Source organism: Anolis carolinensis, chromosome 2, assembly GCF_035594765.1.
Source record: "Anolis carolinensis isolate JA03-04 chromosome 2, rAnoCar3.1.pri, whole genome shotgun sequence".
Taxonomy (NCBI): domain Eukaryota; kingdom Metazoa; phylum Chordata; class Lepidosauria; order Squamata; family Dactyloidae; genus Anolis; species Anolis carolinensis.
Window position 1 is genome coordinate 210,393,448 of NC_085842.1, and position 19,284 is coordinate 210,412,731.

Genomic DNA, 19,284 nt, shown 5'->3' on the forward strand with positions numbered 1-19,284 from the left:
GCTACCACCCGAGAACAAAAGATTCCCCCAGGCAGGAATCAGTCAAGCTTTGAAGCTGGCAAGGCCATTAAATGCCAATCAAATCAAGAGTTCTTTTTCTAATAGACAAGAGTTCTTTCTCCCACTCTGGACCTTCCCCAGATATATAAATCTACCTTGCTTAGTTTCCAACAGACCTCACAACCTCTGAGGATGCCTGCCATAGATGTGGGTGAAACGTCAGGAGAGAATCCTTCTGGAACATGGCCATAAAGCACAGAAAACTCACAGCAACCCATAGTAAAGCAGTTGAACAAATATTACAACTTCATTTAGTCACACTATCCTACAAGGTTGGGAAAATGCCAGGTAGTTTCGCCTATAATTTCTACTAATTCTTGCCCTTGGTCGGGGTCTCTTTTGGACATTGGACCAAAAGTTCTCCATCCTGTTATATACTAACAGTAAATTCATTCCATCTGTGTAGAGTTTTTGGTGAATTTGAAAAAGTACACATGCAGCACAACTTTTAAAAAGGTAAGGGAGGGAAAAATCTCCTTCCAACAATGCATCAATGAAGACTGGGTATGCTTAGTGGCTATACTGTTTTCAAATGGCAGAAGAGGGAGAATGGCATGGTGTATCCTGAACAGAAGGGCTCCAGACTACAATATTTCAGGGGAGTTGACATGAAAACATTTGATAGAGGTTTACAGAAAATTCATTGCCATCATAGTAATAGGGGTTGGGAATGAGGTTGCCACAGTCATAAATTTTCTGTTGCTTATGATGGAAATAATTCTTCAGTGTACTGCATGTTCAAACATTATGGTAAAGAGCTTACTGTGCAGAACTCCAACCTGTAAAAAAGACCTTCACTGGATCACAGTCTGGGTTAGTCTACCTTGACTAACCCAAAAGGTAATGAGTCCCTTTTTAAGTCAGCCAAGTTACACAGATGGCATTGTAGCCAGCCATGACAGAAATAATCCACATAGCCCAACAACCCTCACTCTTGTGCTTTTTATTCGATCCAAGTGCGAACGTCACTCATTATGGAAGGATTCCTATATTGCCTGAATGTGTCTGGTATTAGAGTTTGGACAATTCACCATGCTGTCTGGGAGATTCTGGAGCTATAGTCAAAGCTCTGTAAACCTGTATATCCTGACCGTCTGCGCTATCACTGCAATTGACTTGCTGTTATTCTTCATTCCCTAAAGCAGGGGTCCTCAAACTTTTTAAGCTGAGGGCCGGTCCACAATCCTTCTGACTGTTGCGGGGCCGGATTATCATTTGAAAAAAAATACAAACAAATTCCGATGCACACTGCATATGTCTTATTTGTGGTGCAAAAACAACAACAACAACAATGAAAGAACAATACAATCTTTAAAAATAAAAACAATTTTAACCAACATATGTTTATCAGGATTTCAATGGGAAGTGTTGTCCTGCTTCTGGCCAATGAGATAGTCAAGTTAATTAGGGTTGTTGTTGTTGTTGTTGTTGTTGTTGTTGTTGTTGTGTGCCTTCAAGTCATTTCAGACTTTGGGCGAGCCTAAGTCTAATTTTTTTTATTTTTTTATTTATTATTTACTGCATTTATTTACTACATTTGTATCACACCCTTCTCACCCCAAAGGGGACTCAGAGCGGCTTACAAATTATATGTACATACAATATATTATATTATTAGCATAGCACAATATTAGCATTATATATTACTATATTGAACTATACCACTATACTGTAGTATTATATGTAATATTACATGTAATATAGAATATATAATTAATATTATTATATGGTATTACTATTAGTGTTATATTGTATTAACTTATAATATTATTATCAATATTATATGTATATACAATATATTATATTATAAAACTGAGGACGGGGGCCAGGTAAATGACCTCGGAGGGCCGCATCCGGCCCCCAGGCCTTAGTTTGGGGACCCCTGACCTAAAGTAACCCCTACCCTAATGCATTTCAAAAGAACCAAGAAGAACTTACATAAAGGTGGTTCTTAGTGTACAGACCATTGGCATCCAGGTGGCAGTGCCCGTCATTGGGCATATAGGCTCCCCCCAACTTTCCATCCCCTGCCATATGGAAGGCACCATCTGATGTGAAGACCAGAAGCTTTGTTACGTCACGCCAGCCAATCTGCTCCTGGGAGAAGAAAAGAAGTAACATCACTGTGCACATGTATAATCCTTCCTATGTAGTTCACACATGCTAGACCATCACCCTCACATTCATTTAGGGGTATCTCCATTTGTACAAAAGCTGTTACAGGAGATTGAGATGGCCTACTAACAGAACTTAAATAAAATAGGGCAAAATTTGCAAGACCTGTCCTTTTGAGAAATTTCAGGATGTGTATTTTGCTGGCAATGTTTCCCTTTAGGCTTCACCGTTCAGATCTCAGAAACAAAAACGTGAATTTACTTCTTTTTATTAAGGAAACAAATGAGGAGGGGTTATAAACTGAAGTTAAATTGGGTCATGCTTAAAACAGACTCTCCTAACTTAATAGAATTCAAATGAGTATGATTAGCTTGGACCTGGAGCCCCCGGTGGCACAGTAGGTCAAACTGCTGAGCTGCTGAAATTGCTGACTGAAAGAGCGCCGGTTTGAGTCTGGAGAGCGGGGTGAGCTCCCGCTATTAGCCCAGCTTCTACCAACCTAGTAGTCCGAAAACATGCAAATATGAGTAGATCAACAGTTACTACTCAAGCGGGAAGGTAACAGTGCTCCATGCAGTCATGCCGGCCACATGACCTTGGAGGTGTCTACGGACAATGACGGTTCTTTGGCTTAGAAATTGAGATGAGCACCAACCCCCAGAGTAAGACACAATTGGACTTAATATCAGGGGGAAACTTTTACCTACTTCTTAGCTTGGATCAGATAGTATTATGAAGGTCCATGTGCACCTTCCAATCATGTGTCAATGATTATAACTACCTGCATGAGGTTGCTGTCTTCTCACCTTACAAATGGCTGCTTGCATGATAGCATCAAAACCTCCTTCAGCATCATCCAAGTTCCCTGAAATGCGCTGCTGGCTGACTCTGCTCTCAAATTCACTGGCGTTGTCAGTGAGCGGCAGCACATGTTGATAGCTGAATGGTGACTGACAGCTCTCCTTTACGTGAGGGCAAGGGTTCTGCCACTTGGAAGGTGCCGTGCTCACATAGGGCAGCACTGTCTTGTCGATGAAGGAACCAAAACCTACAATGCAGAGATACTGGGGTTTTCATCAGTCTATCAGCCTGTCTGGATACCTGTCACAGTCTCCCCACTTCTCCTTCACTGGGCAAAACTCCATAACACTTCAGCTCTCCATCATCTTACAAATCCATGCCAACAATATTATAAGTGCACCTGAGCAGTTGTGAGCCGGGGTGGTGCAATGGGTTAAACCCTTGTGCCAGCTGTACTGCTGACCTGAAGGTTAGGTTGCTGACCTGAAGGTTGCCAATTTGAATCCACAGGATGGGGTGTGTTCCCATCTGTCAGCTCTAGCTTGCAGGGACGTGAGAGAAGCCTCCCAGCAGGATGGTAACACATCCAGGCGTGCCCTGGACAACATCTCTGTAGACGGCCAATTCTCTCACACCAGAAGCTACTTGCAGTATGTTCTCAAGTCACTTATGACACAATAAGAAAAATCTGAGCAGTCTAGAAGTGTGATGCTTAACTATTCAGGAATGCTCCTGCCCTCTTAATTTTTTTAGTTTTATTAAAAGAACATTATAATAAGAATACATATAAAAATAATACTTAGGGATATTAACATTCAAGTATTTCGTCTTTGTGAGAACAAGAAAATATTTGTTTTCTCAGCCGTGGAGAAAGCAAATTTTTCTCTTTAGTTTTCATTTAGAATTCACACATCTCAAAGTGTTTCAGGAAATTATTCTCCACAGAATGACATGTTGGTAACATTGAATGAGAATTGGTGTTTGGGATGGGTCGCACATAGTTCCTAGATAGCTAAATGTGCGGTGTTGGTACCATTATGCTGTTTTTTGTCCAAACACATCATTCTTGCACAAAGTCCAAAAGATTTGCAAACAAACAGTCAGCCTGTGGAGTTTTGTAAAAGATTGATGAGGGGCAGAAAAGAGCAATCTCACACAAAAACATCATGTGACATTTTTGCTATAAGATCAGTTTTGTGAAATATTGCTTTTTCTGTGCAGAAAAGAACTATTTAGCACAAAAAGTCCATGTGGTTATCTGATTCGCATTCCTGTAAAAAAGATTGTGTGTGGATTTTTTTGTTTGTGTTACATTTATGTTGCAGAAAGATCCCAGAAATGTTTCTATATTGAATAATTTTCTAAAAAAAACTTTGTCATGTCCAATCACCAGAAAAAAACTGGGCAAAATTTTGATTGCGAGGTTATTCTTCCCAAACTGGATTCTTGAATTTCTGTAATTAAATTTTATGGCCAGCAAATGAATAATGTCACCTATTCTTTCAAACTCTAATAGGGAGCCGCAGCTAGCACAGCGGGCTAAACACCCAATTTTATGATCTTGCTGACCAGATGGTCGGTAGTTCAAGCCGTGGATGGGGTGCGCTTCCACCATCAGCTCTAGCTTCTGCTTATCTAGCAGTTTGAAAACATCAGTGTGAGTAGATAAAAATAGCTACCGCTTTGGCGGGGAGGTAAAAAGCGTCACTGAAAAAATGCCGAATTGATGTAATTTTAAATTGATGTATTTATAATTGATGTTTCAACTATTTGTTTTAATTGTAATTGTTTTATAATTGCTGGGTTTGGCATCTAATGGTTGCCGGTTGTGAAGCCACCCTGAGGTCCCGGCCTCTTCCGGGGGTAAGAATGAAGGGATATAAATGTATGAAATAAATAAATAATGAAGAATTCAGTCAAGGAAGATGTCCATGATTGATAGACTCCTCGGCATGGAGAAACAAAACAACAGCGCTGCTCCATGGCCAAGTCGAGGACAGCTTCCAGATGCCAGAGATGGAAAATAAGGGAAACTTGTTGCTTTTAGTGTATAAAAGCACTAGCTTTGCCCGACCACGCGTTGCTGTGGCTTATAGGAATCATTTGTTGGCCAGGTGGAATACCCTGTTTCCCCTAAAATAAGACATCCCCAGAGAATAAGACCTAGTAGAAGTTTTGCTGAATTGCTAAATATAAGGCCTCCCCTGAAAGTAAGACCTAGCAAAGGTTTTGTTTGGAAGCATGCCCAACAAACAGAACACCAGAGCATGCAGGATCGGTAAATGTACGTACCATAGAGTGTTGTACATGGAAATAATGGTAGTAACAAGAAATTATTGATAGGATTCACAGTTTGTCTGGTTATGCTGGTTTGTAATGGCAACTACTGTACAGTATATAATAAATGTTAAACTTTTTTTGCTCAACAATAAATGTGAATTTTTCTTAATGGAAAAATAAGACATCTCCTGAAAATAAGACCTGGAGTATCTTTGGGAGCAAAAATTAATATAAGACACTGTCTTATTTTCGGGGAAACACGGTAGCAGTGAATAGTCTTGCAGCCTCAAAGCCTGGCCATTTTCTGGAGTAGCACCCTCAATCAGACTTTGAAGCCTGGCTACTTCCTTTGTAGGGGAATCATTGTTTGGCCAGCTTAAATTGCACTGAATAGTCTTGCAGCTTAAAAGCCTGGCCGCTTTCTACATAGGGCATCCTTGCTAGGCCAGGTTGAATGGGACGAAGAAGCCTCGTGGCTTCAAAGCCTGGGGGTTTTCTATCTAGGGGAAATCTTCTTGACTAGGTTGAATAGCATTGAATAGCCTTGCTGCTTGCAAGCCTGGCCGCTTTCTACCTTGCGGAATCCTTGGTTGGCCAGTTTGAATGGTAATTAATAGTCTTGGTGCGACAGGTATGAATGCTGCAATTAGCCACCTTGATTAGCATTTAATGGCCTTGCAGCTTCACAGCCTGTCTGCTTCCTGCCTGGGGAAATGCTTTGTTGGGCGGTGTTAGTGGGCCCTGATTGTTTCCTTTCTGGAATTCCCAATTTCCCTGCTTTCAGAGTGTTGCTCTTTATTTACTGTCCTGGTTTTAGAGATTATATTGTTCTGTATTATTATACCACAGTAATTATTACATATTATATTTATAATCTTTCAGAGAGAAAGAACGGAGTATAAATAAAGTAGGATACATGGGGTTATAAGGATACAACGGCATGAAAAGATTGAAGACTACCAGATTTCAATGGGATAAATTAAGCACAATTGGAACTATCCTACCATTTCAAATCAACACAATGCAATCCTACAACACAACTGTCTACAGTACAATCCTAAACATACTTCCTAGGGAATTATCCCTATTGGATAGTTTGATATGTTATGTCTGACTGGATCATGTTCAGAAACTGCAATGTAACAATCAGTTATTTTGGGGTAAATATGTATAACAGAGGTGTAAACATAATTTTGGCTCATCAGGTTATTTATTACATTTCTATTAATCTTTTAAAAAAGTTTTTAAAAGTCAGACAACCATGTTTGAAGCATACACGTTTACCTATTTTTGATGTAGATTTTTTTTCATTTCTTGTAACTCATAAAGTATCTCCCCCTCCACATACCCCATAAATGTGTTGTCGAAGGCTTTCATGGCCAGAATCACAGGGTTGTTGTATGTCTTTCGGGCTGTGTGGCCATGTTCCAGAAGCATTCTCTCCTGACGTTTCGCCCACATCTATGGCAGGCATCCTCAGAGGTTGTGAGGTATCCTCACAACCTCTGAGGATGCCTGCCATAGATGTGGGCGAAACGTCAGGAGAGAATGCTTCTGGAACATGGCCACACAGCCCGAAAGACATACAACTACCCCATAAATGTTTTGACTACAGGTTTGCATACCAATCTTTGCAGAGGTGGTAATATTGCGTAGAGCAGCCAGGAGGTCACTTCCCAATTTCTTGATGTTCTCTAGATCATCCTTCATGGAATAGGACAGATCCATGAGATAGTACAGGTCGACAGGATAACCTTCAGCCCGTTTGAAATTGACTGTGAAACTCTGTTCCTCTCCTGTGGGCTCAGAAAAGGAAGGAAGGAAAGAAGGAAGGAAGGAAGGAAGGAAGGAAGGAAGGAAGGAAGGAAGGAAGGAAGGAAGGAAGGAAGGAAGGAAGGAAGGAAAGAAGGAAGGGATTACATAGCACAAAAAAGAGGGAACCTAGGCTATAATAAAACTACCATATTATCAACCCATCCATTTGATGACCTTATGGATGATGACACAGTCACACAATATCCAGATACCTTGACTATCTTGCTGTTATCTGAAATCTTTTCCTCTTCTCCACCTATATCTTTCATCAGATTTACAAAAAATAGGATGCGGGGGCAGTAATGTCCAATTTATGGAAGGCATCCCTAAAAAGTTACTTGGTTTTAAAAATCTCTTATCTCTTATCTAGAATTCCAAAATCTGAAATACTCCAAAAATTATCCACATGGGTGGCTGATATAGTGATACTTTTGTTTTCTGACGCACATAATTATTTAAAATGTTAAATTAAATGGCCTCCGGACTATGTGCATAAGGTATATCTGAAACATAAAAAAATCATTTTATAGACTTGTATCCTATCTCCAAGACATTGTGTTATGTATTTATATGTAAATACATGGAGCTCCTGGTGGACAATGGGTTAAACCATTGGATTGCTGACCAAAAGGTTGGCAGTTTGAATCCGGGGAGCGGGGTGAGTTCCCATCTATCAACTCTAGCTCCCCATGCGGGGACATGAGAGAAGCCTCCCACAGGATGGTAAAACATCAAACATCCAGGCATCCCTTGGGCAACATCCTTGCAGACGGCCAATTCTCTCACACCAGAAGATACTTGCAGTTTCACAAGTCACTCCTGATATGAAAAACAATGTAAATCTACGCATTCCAAAATTTGGAAAAAAAACCCTGAAATCCAAAATGCTTCTGGTCTCAAGCATTTCACATAAGGGATGCTCAATCTGTATTTGTAAATTCATACAATTCATGTCCACATGCATCTGCCTGATGTGGAATGTCATTTGACAATAGGCAGTTTGTGAATTTCCCCCAATAGATGAGAGTAAAGCATTGCTCCAATCTGGTTCATCCTCATGAAACAGACATCCACAACTTTGTGCCATCCCCAAAAGCCATGAGTCATTCATTGCACTGGAAGGACATACCGGGCCGAAGCTGCAGAGCAATTTTTTGGGGTGCCAGCTGAGTGATGGTTTGTTGTTGTGTGCTGTTACTCAAAGGCCTGTTTTCCAGTATATGCTGCTTGCCATGGAGGTCCATGATCTCACTTGGGTGGCAGCCACGACTTTCCAACTCCTGCCGAGATGCACAGCGGCCTGCATCTGACTCACCCCATTGCACAAAATCCTAAGGAAAAATAGGGAGGGACTAATTTTCAGCATTGTGTCAATAAAGGTAAAGGTAAAGATTTTCCCTGACGTTAAGTCCAGTCGTGTCCGAATCTGGGGGTTGGTGCTCATCTCCATTTCTAAGCCGAAGAGCCGGCGTTGTCCTTAGACACCTCCAAGGTCATGTGGCTGGCATGACTGCATGGAACGCCACTACCTTCCCGCCAGAGCAGTACCTATTGATCTACTCACATTTGCATGTTTTCAAACTGCTAGGTTGGCAGAAGCTGGAGCTAACAGCGGGCGCTCATTCCGCTCCCCGGATTTGAACCTGGGACCTTTCGGTCTGCAAGTTCAGCAGCTCAGCGCTTTAACACACTGAGCCACCGGAGGCCTTATTTTCAGGACTCATGGAAGTTGAAGTATCATCTTATACTAGGATATTAGCCCCTGAGCTCTCTGTAGTTGACCATAAACATTTCTACTGGTTCCCAATAATCTGGTTCCCACGTAGCAGATTTATTTGTTTTTTTCAAAATACATTTTAAGTTAATATAAGTACTTTATGGAAACTGAAAGTGGCAAATGGCTTTTTAGATGAGGCATTCTATTTTGTGTGAGAGAACAAAAGAACATTCCTCTCCTAAAGTTTAACCAGATGTGATATTTCCATAAAACAGAAAGTATGTCTTTTTCTTGACTACTGCTGTGTTATTCTCATATGAGCAACACAAGTTTATGATGTTAAAATTAGACTTTAAAAATGACCTTTTGGGTTAGTTCCATCAACCCGCCAGTTGCCATATTGGCCTGGGAATTCTGGGATTAGAGGCGTCATCAGATGGGGCAATTTTAGCGTCCTAGGACACTTCCACCCTGTTTTAGGAACAAAGCCCCACATCAGCCATCATACGATGTTATGTGACTTCCGACAGAGGCCCCAGCCCCAACTGGGGTTAAAGTGTCCTTGGATTATTCTTTCCCAACAAGGGAAAGAAATGGAGCCAGCACAGGTCCTTGCCAGAAGGGTGACGCTTCTCATGTGTGATGAAGAAAACATCGTCATGAGGGAGCAGTTCATGGGGTGACAGATTCAATCCGCTACCCCCCTCTATCTGGCAGCAAAGCAGGATGCTTCACCAGGCCTTTGTGATGAGGTCATAACAATCCCAAAAGACAATTTATTCAGGCTATGGAATGTCACTGATGTGACTACCCAACTAAATTACTTGTCTCTTATCCTATCCCCAATCCTCTGGCAGGTAAAGAGACTTAATAATTCACAATAAACAAAAAGCATATGATGGAATACAATAGGCAAATTGTACTTTGCACAGAATATTATTTTCCCTTTAAAAAGCACATGCGTAAATAATCCTAGTGCCTGTCTCATCATGCATGCCACTGGAGAAACCCCTTACTTTTCCCACAACTGTCAGTGCCTTTTCCCACTTCTGTATTCTCCTTTCCATATCGCCCTGCCACTGCCCAAGTGATAAGGTATGCAAAGGGGGAGGCATATCAGTTGAAGTGCAGCGGTTTCCTGTTTCTGTGAGTGAAAAAACTACAAGTCCAGCCACACTATGGTGACTTATACTTGCCTTTTAACGCATATCCCTTCAAGAAAAATAAATTAGGCATGCTCTGGGGAGGGCGTAGGTGCAGGAACAGTAGTGTCTGTCTTAAATATTGAAAGAAGGATACACCCCCCTAATTCATCAGAACTGGTATCAGGGGTCTGCATCATTGGGCATCTCCCAAGGCCCACATCCTGTAAGAAGCCCACTATCAACCCCAGAGCTCCTTGTTCTCCTCTTTCTCTTTTTTGTTATCACTATCCTGTTCACTTGCCTTCTCTAAGCAAAAAAAAAAAAAAACAGGGAAAAGACATTTTAAAACAGTGTTTCTCAACCTGGGGGTCGGGACCCCAGGGAGATCGCAAGGGGGGGTGTTAGAGGACTCGCTAAAGACCAGTATTTTCTATTGGGCATGGGGGTTCTGTGTGGGAAGTTTGGCCCAATTCTATCGTTGGTGGGTTTCAAGGGGCTCTTTGATTATAGGTGAACTATAAATCCCAACAACTACAACTCCCAAATGTCAAGGTCTATTTCCCCAAATTCCTCCAGTGTTCACATTTTCGCATATTGAATATTTGTGCCAAATCTGGTCCAGATCCATCATTATTTGAGTCCACAGTGCTCTCTTGATGTAGGTGAACTACAACTCCAAAACTCGAGGTCAATGCCCACCGAACCCTTCCAGTATTTTCTGTTGGTCATGGGAGTTCTATGTGCCAAGTTTGGTTCAGTTACGTCATTGGTGGAGTTCAGAATGCTCTTTGATTGTAGGTGAACTATAACTCCCAGCAACTACAAATTCCAAATGACAAAATAATCCCCCCCAACCCCACCAGTATTCAAATTTGGGTGTATCGGGTATTTGTGCCAAATTTGGTCCAGTGAATAAAAATACATCCTGCATATCAGATATTTACATTCTGATTCATAACAGTAGCAAAATTACAGTTATGAAGTAGCAACACAAATAGTTTTATAGTTGGGGGTCACCACAACATGAGGAACTGTATTAAGGAGTGGTGGCATTAAAAAGGTTGAGAACCACTGTTTTAAAAGAAGCGAAACAGGTAGCGCAATAAAGGATTAATCAGAGCTGTCCCAATCGGATCAAAACAGTCGGAGGGCATGACAACAACAAAACAGACACACATCTCTCATGGTGCAGTCCAGCCCACTAAATGCACCTCATCTCTATAGATAGAAAATGGTGTGGTAGGGTGTAGGAGAGCTATTGCTCAATAACATTGTTATTTTTCTTGGATCCGTGCTTAATTGATAGTGTTTTCCCTCATCTTTCACATTCAGTTCTTACAATGTACTGTGTACAGTAATGAAAGTGACTTTGGAGTATGGCACATGCAATTCATTCTCTGAAACCTCAGCAGGATGTGGTGAACAGCCCTTCTGCCACGGCTGGGGTGGCATCTGCTGGGCTTTCCGGCCATAGCAGCTGTGCTTCTCCTTGCCAGCAGATTACAGTCGTTCTTTTTATGCGCAGTGGATTTTTCCGTGAATGGGGAACCAGTATGTGGAGGAGAGGCAGGGACAATCACTAACTTGATGCAGGGAAGGGTCGCAAAGAAAGTGGGACTTTGCTGAAATTACCATTTAAAAGATAAACCAAGTCTACAGAGGAGTCCATCAAGGAGTATTGTTGAAGGTTTGAGGTCTGTTCTTCTTTTGGGTAGAAAAGATGTTGCTTTCCAGCACTAGGCCAGGAAGTTGATGCCATTTTCAAGAATGGAGGGGCTGTTATTTTTTCACTATAATTTCCAAAATCCCTTGGGTGGGGGATTCTTGACTTTCTAATGCAAAAGTAGTGGGTTAAACCCTTGTGCCGGCTGGACTGCTGACTAGAAGGTTGGGTTGCTGACATGAAGGTTGCCGGTTAGAATCCAACCTGGGGAGACTGCAGATGAGCTCCCTCTGTCAGCTCCAGCTCCCTGCGGGGACATGAGAGAAGCCTCCCGCAAGGATGGTAAAAACATCAAAAACATCCGGGCATCCACTGGGCAACATCCTTGCAGACGGCCAATTCTCTCACACCAGAAGTTACTCGCAGTTTCTCAAGTCGCTCCTGACACACACAAAAATGCAAAAGTAACATTTCTAACCTTCATTCCTTTTCAGGAAGTGAAAGATTGACCCTTCCTTGAGCACTGGAACAGATAAGTCTAGATAATCACTGTAAGTGTTATGAGAGCAACATAACAGATTAAAACAGTCTTCTGTCTGTGGGTTGCTATGAATTTTCCAAGCTGTATGGCCATGTTCCAGAAGCATTCTCTCCTGATGATAGTCTTCTATCCAATTTATACATTTCTGATTATATTGGTAGTAGTTCTTGGGTAGAAGACTGGCTAGAACTGACACAAGTGAAAACTCAAGGTGCCTGGAGAATGCCAGGTTGGGGAAGAATTCATATTATAGTCTGCCCCACACCATCCCCCAAATCTGAACTATGTATCAAGAATGTCTTCTCTTTTGAATAGAAAACATTGGACCAGGATGAAAAAAAAATGAAAAAGCATCCCTGCCATGAGTTCCAAGCACATGCAGTTCCTCAGAAGAGAAAACACCCTTTCACTCAGGCCCCTTCTGCACTACCATATAATCCAGATTATCAAAGCAAATAATCCACATTCTGTGCTTTGAACTGGATGGCAGTGTAGAAGGGGCCTCAGAGGTACTTTTCTTATATTGCTTCATATTTTGTTGTTTCTTATGTATGGGTCTAGCCAAAAACGTTGAGAAACCCACAAACAAAAGAAGTGTCTGCACAGCTGCTTGGATGACTCATTGTGACAAAGAAAACCCCTGGCTGTATTATTTTTGAACTATCTTGTTTTAAACACTTTTTTTTGCTTGTCTTATCATAGGCATAGGCTTTGTACCTTTTTACAGGTTTACAGAAACCAGAATTCTCTATTGGCTGCTTCCTCCAGCATTGGAGTGAGCATCTAAAACAGGCAAGCCTGGCTAAATGGTTGAAGGTGGGAAATGAGGAGCCTAAATCTGGAAGCAAATGTATGCTGAACCACACAAATGATATGGGCTTTCTTTTGTTGTGTTAGGGCAGTTGTAAGTGTAAGAGTCTGGACTAGTTAGAAGAGAGACTGGAATAGGAGCAAGAATCAACCAACAAGGATTGGTTCCACTTCTTGCTGAGGCTGCCAAAAGAAAAATATCAATGTGTTGGTCTTCAGGCATATTCCGGATGTTGAAGTAAATCATAATGGGTTAAACTCTTGTCTTGGCTGAACTGTTGCCCTGAAGGCTGAAAGTTCAAATCTGCGAGATAGGGTGAATGCCTGTCTGTCAGTCCTAACTATGCGGGGACATGAGAGAAGGCTCCCAGTAGGATGATAACAGATCCGGGTTTCTCCTGAGCAACGTCTTTGTAGACAGTCGATTCTCTCACACCAAAAGCGACTTGCAATATGTTCGCAATTTACTTCTGACATGATTAAAAAAAAACAAAACACCGAACAATCCAGATATACTTATGTTGACTTCATGTATCAGTTTAGGGCAGATTTGGGGCCACAATGATGTATTTTAATATGACCTAAATCAAAAGTCCTTCCTTGGAGAGTGGAAAGCAACAGTGCTGTCTTGGGGTGTTATTTTCTCACCCAGACATTCAAAAACGCCTCTTGCCACTCTAATGAGAGAAGGAAATGATTCCTTAATCTGAAAAAAAAAATAAGGTACAGAATTCATCATCATAGGCTATCACTCGTGGTCAAGTATGATTGCCTTCCAAGTGTATGGTCTTGGTGGTGGCTCTGTAGGTGACTGCAGAGACCTATTCTTAAGCTGCATGTTCTTTCACAGCGAGGACATTGATTTCCAGATAGAAGGTGATTCCAACAAGGCTTGGCTTGACATGCTTTCCTCTTGACATATTTCTCCCTTTCACTCGCCATTTGTGCCTCTTCGAATTCCACAGCACTGTTGATTACAGCTGACCTCCAGCTAGAGCGTTCAAAGGCCAGGCCTTCCCAGTTCTCCGTGTCTATGCCACAGTTTTAAGATCAGCTTTAAGCCCATTTTAAATCTCCTTTCCTGTCCACCAGGAAAGGTTCTTGAGCTGAGAGTATAGTAACTGCTTTGGGAGACAGTCATCGAGTATTTGGACAATGTGGCCAGGCCAGTGAAGCTGATGGTGGAGGATCAGAATTAATTGTTATCTAAAAAAGAAACCATTCCCTTCTCTGAGCAGAGATACAAAAAACAAGAGCTTAGTCCATTCTGGGAGAACTTAAAAGAAGCATTGGCTTCTCTACTTTCTCTGATGCAGTGTCACTTCTGGCCTTTTTGAATGCCTGGGTGACAAAATGGCATTATCTCTTTGGCACTTTCCCACAAAGAAGATCCAAGTAAGTAGAGAACATCAATGCATCTTTTAGGTTTTTATGACGGACTAATATCTCACCTTTCTCCACTCTGCTCAGAGGAGAGCATGTTTCCTCTTTTGCTAAAGAGTGAAGTACAGTACTTACATTGGCCCATGGATAATCTGACCTACTTTTAGGGAGTTGACTTTTTGACTCAAATTTTTACATTTATACAGAAGGGATGTACAGCAGATCAGAAGTATTAAGACACTCCCCCAATATGTTTATCCATGTGCAGCTGATGTGATAAAAGCCACAAGAGCCTGGGTTCATTCACCTCCATCTTTCCACAGTGCTGGGGATGGGCAGTGGCTGCTTGACTCCTGCTGACTCAGTACATGCCTTCCTTCTGACACAGTGTGAGAGAAAGTCTGTGTGAGAAACTGGAGTGAAAGAGTAGGGCAAGGGTGAATCAGAGGCCAGGCTTACAAGTCTCCACCTACAGAGGATGTTGCTGCTGCTGCCTCCAGCAAAATATTCCCTTTGCCAAAAGAGACAAGGCTGATTGGCCAGAAGAATTGTAGAATCTGGGGTCCAAAGACAATGTCTAAGATGCTATTCCATCAACCCATGAAGGCTACACACAGGGCAGGTCACATATCACAGGCAAGGAGGACAGGCAACACAGGAAGTTGGTAACAACCTTCAGATGAAGTCAAGAAAGCAAACCAAGCTCTACAGTACCACTTCCCAAAGATTAGACATATTTTCCCCCTCTCCATAAATCTGTTCCCTGGGTTTGAAGAATACTGATTCCATAGGGTTTAGAGAAAGCTGTAGAGTAGTCTTGTGCATTTGTATGGAATCGCTATCCGTTTTGTTTTGTTTCATTCGTTTCTCCCTGTTTTCATTTTCGTTTGCTGCTTCTGAACACGGGGTGCCTATCCGAATGGGAGTTTCATCCCACGTTTGAAAGAACAAAAATGTTCAGATCATTGGCAGCAATGGGAAGGCTTCCAAGACTCATCCTCCTCTCAGTTCTAGGGCTAGAGGGGTGAAAATCACCATACATGGAGGGCATGTTGACGCCTTTTAGCTCACCAACTTTCTAAACACAGAAAGTAGAAGCCCAACAATTTCTTTCCTTTCTTTCCAGCCAGCACCAGCAAAGGACCTGTCCACAATGGGTGCTTTGGGGGCAGTTGCCCCATTAAATACCCAGGCAACATCAGTTTCCTTGGCCAAAAGCTCCAAACATCACCTCTTCCTTCTATAACGCATTCAGAAGAACTTCCTGGACCACGTGAGGAAATCCACATGGCCCGAAAACCAAACAAAGAAATGAACACCGTGCAACTTTCTATTCTGTTTCACCTTTTGTTTCATCCAAAAATGGGCTCTTTCGTTTCGTGCCATCCAAATGGACGGTACGAAACAAATACCCAAATGAAACAAATGGAACAAATACTGCGTACAACTCCACTTTACTTTTCTCTACATACAAAGAATTACAGTCAGATGCTTTCACGCTGGGTGTCAGTTCGGGCTTCCAAATCTGTTCTTTCTCCTCCAATTTTCAGGTGAGGGGGAAAATCATAGAGCGAGAGCCTCGTTGTGAAAACCATATGTACACAGTCAGCCCACCATATTTACAGGTATAACTTTTGGAGATTTGTTTACTCCCGGATTTGATTAATATGATCTCTCTGAGAATCTTTAGGTCTCCTAGCACAATTCTATGCAAGTTGACCATAGAGGCACACTGGAGTACCTAAAGATTGACTTTCATGGGGGGGTTCTACCCTTCTAACCCCCATGAAAATGGATGGTTGAGTGTATATGTACATTTATGTATATGTGTGCATGTTCCTTATTTGTAAGATTTTTCCCATGCTTTATATCATCACAAAGGCCTGCCCCTGTGACATCATAAAATGTTATCCCTAATTCTCATATTTGGTCCTGAGATTTCAGGATACTCCTGACCTGGCAACCCTCATGTCAGCCCAAAGTTAAATGCTTCATGAATACTCCAAGACCTGTTAGGGAAGAGCAGAGATGCTGGAGGCTCAGGAGCCTGAGGACCTTACCAGTTGCTTACACCAGGCACATGTGGGGTGGGACTGAATACATTCATCACAGGAAGGATGTGGTGAACAGGAGTCTGAAAAGGAAGCAGAAATGAACATAATCCATGTACTGCCTGATCCCAGACTAGGACACCAGGCATACATTGATCAAAAGAGAGCGATAGAAAGAGATAAGATGCTTTATCTCAAAGAATAAAAAATAAGACAAAAGAGGAAAACGATTTGCATAGGCCAGTGCTTATTTTCAGGTGCACATTTAGAAACCATTGATGGAATTTAGATGAAAATAGAATACAGTACAATGAAGAAGATTCAGATCACGTAATCTGTATCTTCTTTACATTTCAGTTATAGGGGTCAGTCCTTCAGGTACAGTTGGCTCTGCACATGACTTTTGTGCATATTGATTACACTAGTTAACACACATTTGTGTGCCTCGAATGTTAGACCTGTTTCTGGGGCCCCTTCCACACAGCTGAATAAAAGCCCACATTTTCTGCCTTAAACTGAAACATATGGCAGTGTGGACTCAGATAACCCAGTTCAAAGCAAATATTGTGGGATTTTCTGCCTTAATATTCTAGGTTATATGGTTGTGTCGAAGGGCTTTGGGTATATTTGACTTGCTCATTACAAAAATGGCATCAGTTTTACCCTGTCACCTCTAGGTTTTGAGATACAGAACATATGCCATCTATTAGTTGCCATCTCCTCATCCATAGAAACCATGATAACCATATCTAAGAAATTAGAGATGATGTGGTCTGTCTGATGTAATTTTCTGAATCAGCATTTAAAAACCAAAACAATGAGATTCTTGTTGTTGTGCTGTATTATTTATAGATTTGATTAAAATGCTCTCTTCAGGAATTTCTATGACTTCCAGTACAACTCCTCTATAAATTGACCATAGATAGAATCTTGCTGGGAGACCTACAATTTCTTAGAGTAACGCCTCTCATGAAATCTCTAGGACCTTTAGTCCAATTCTACGAATTGCTTCCAATAGAAGCTGACCACTGTATAGTCATGCCAATGGATCTAGAAATTCCTAGAAAGGTCTTGGGTAAAAAGCTAGTAATTTTTGGGCAGGTTCACTTTCCCAGGGGTCCTATGCCTCTAACTCCAGAATACGTGGTGGGATCTCTGTAGAGGACAAATGATATTCCCCATCAAGGCTGCTTTGAAGCTCCAGACCCTTCCAGATTTGCCAGGCCACCCAGACCTCTACCTGAAGTCTCTCTCTGCCTTCCTTTCCTTCACATTTTCCCAGCTCTCTTATTCCTCAAACATATCTATTTGGCATTGAAGTGTTGAACTGCTATAAGCAAATTTGAATTACTTGAATTCCAGCCTTGTGGGATAGAGTTTGTCTTTCGTTTCCAACTCTTCAGCTTGTTTATGAATTTTCTGACAAATCATAAGAAATACCAGTTTCTGATGTTTATTTCATCCCTTCACACACATACACATACATTTCCTCTTTCTTAAAATCAACAATATAAGTTTGAACTCACGTGAGCATGAATTTGCAATAAAATTCCTCATCTATTGCTCCTTAATTTCTCTCAGTTATAATACCTGTATGTCACTGGTGGGGTTGGCTAAAGATGATGGGAAGTGTAGTTCTACCATATTGAGAGGTATAAGATCGTTGTGTGTGATATAAGTTATCACATTCACTCAGCTCTCAGAAGTGATCACACCCCGGTCTCCTCGGAACAAAATTCAAATAGACTACCTTTTTTTTTTTTTTTGCAAGATTACCCACTTCTCTTGATTTCTGTTCCCAAGACTATGTATTTTGGAAAGATCTTCCCATACTGGCAGATCAGAGCAGTTTTTGCAGAAATTAAAGTCACAGGAAGCTATGTCAGATTGACTCAGTATGTAAAATGATTGCATTTTATAAATCATTGTTCCTCCATCCCTTTTCATCTCTTTCTACTATGCTTCTTTCTTTTGACTCACTAAATCTCCTAAAAGCACCAAGAGCTTTGGGTCTAGATATCTAAGAAAATACCACATGCAGACCAGGTACATACATCTCCTGTAACTGCATTTAAAAACAAAAGACCTACAGTATTTTGGAGAAAATAGTAACAATAGTAACAATATAGAACAGTCTTCAGAGGCAGAGTGGTGGAGTGGGTTGAGTGTTGGACTGGGAGACCAATGTTTGAAACTCCACTCACCCCTGGAAACTCATCAGGAGACCTTGGACAAGTCACTTGCTTTCAGCCTCAGAGGAGAGGCAAACTCACTCTAAGCAAACCTTGGCAAGGGATGCCCTATCTCAGAAATGAATTGAAGGCTCACAACAAGGGCTGTCTTGCCCAACTTGACATTCTCCGGGTGTATTGGTTATCTTCTATTGTAGTCTAGGTAAAGCAGTGGCTCCCAACCTGTGGTCCGTGAACCACCAGGAGTCCGCAAGAACTAAAATATGGTCCGCGGTCTCACAGTTACTACTACAGATAATAATACAGCCCAACCAAAAAAGAAAAAAAGTTTTTTCTCAGTATCTTCATTTTTAGGCCTGCTCCTGGGATTATTTGTGGTGCTGATTCAGAAAATTGCATTGGATAAGCTACATCAGTTCTAGGTTAAAATATGGTTTGATGTGGGCACGCAGATGGTGACTACTGGATGGCATATGTTCTGTATGAGAAACGAGAGGTGATATGGTCTACCCAATGCAATTTTCTGAATCAGCACCCCAAATAAGCAAGCCGAATCTAAAATTGACCAAAAACTGATTCGTAACCCTTTTGGTACTAATATTGGAGAGTGGTCCCTGCTCAAGTGGTTCCTGGTCAAAAAAAGGTTGGGAACCATTGATCTAAAGGGAACGGGTTGAGGAAAGCTACAATGTAGTTTACAATATGGCCCGA

At 41.6% G+C, this 19,284-nt stretch overlaps 1 protein-coding gene across 1 annotated transcript in view; it reads right to left on the minus strand.

The window, feature by feature from the left end:
- itgb7 (integrin subunit beta 7) overlaps nt 1-19,284 on the minus strand; it is a 40,961-nt gene that overhangs the window by 10,527 nt on the left and 11,150 nt on the right. Inside the window, exons 3-7 of the mRNA XM_003216720.4 lie at nt 16,391-16,464; nt 8,201-8,402; nt 6,882-7,052; nt 2,982-3,223; nt 1,999-2,157 (exon numbers count right to left, since the gene is read on the minus strand). Coding sequence (XP_003216768.3) covers nt 1,999-2,157; nt 2,982-3,223; nt 6,882-7,052; nt 8,201-8,402; nt 16,391-16,464 — 848 coding nt within the window. The remainder of the gene's footprint in view (nt 1-1,998; nt 2,158-2,981; nt 3,224-6,881; nt 7,053-8,200; nt 8,403-16,390; nt 16,465-19,284) is intronic.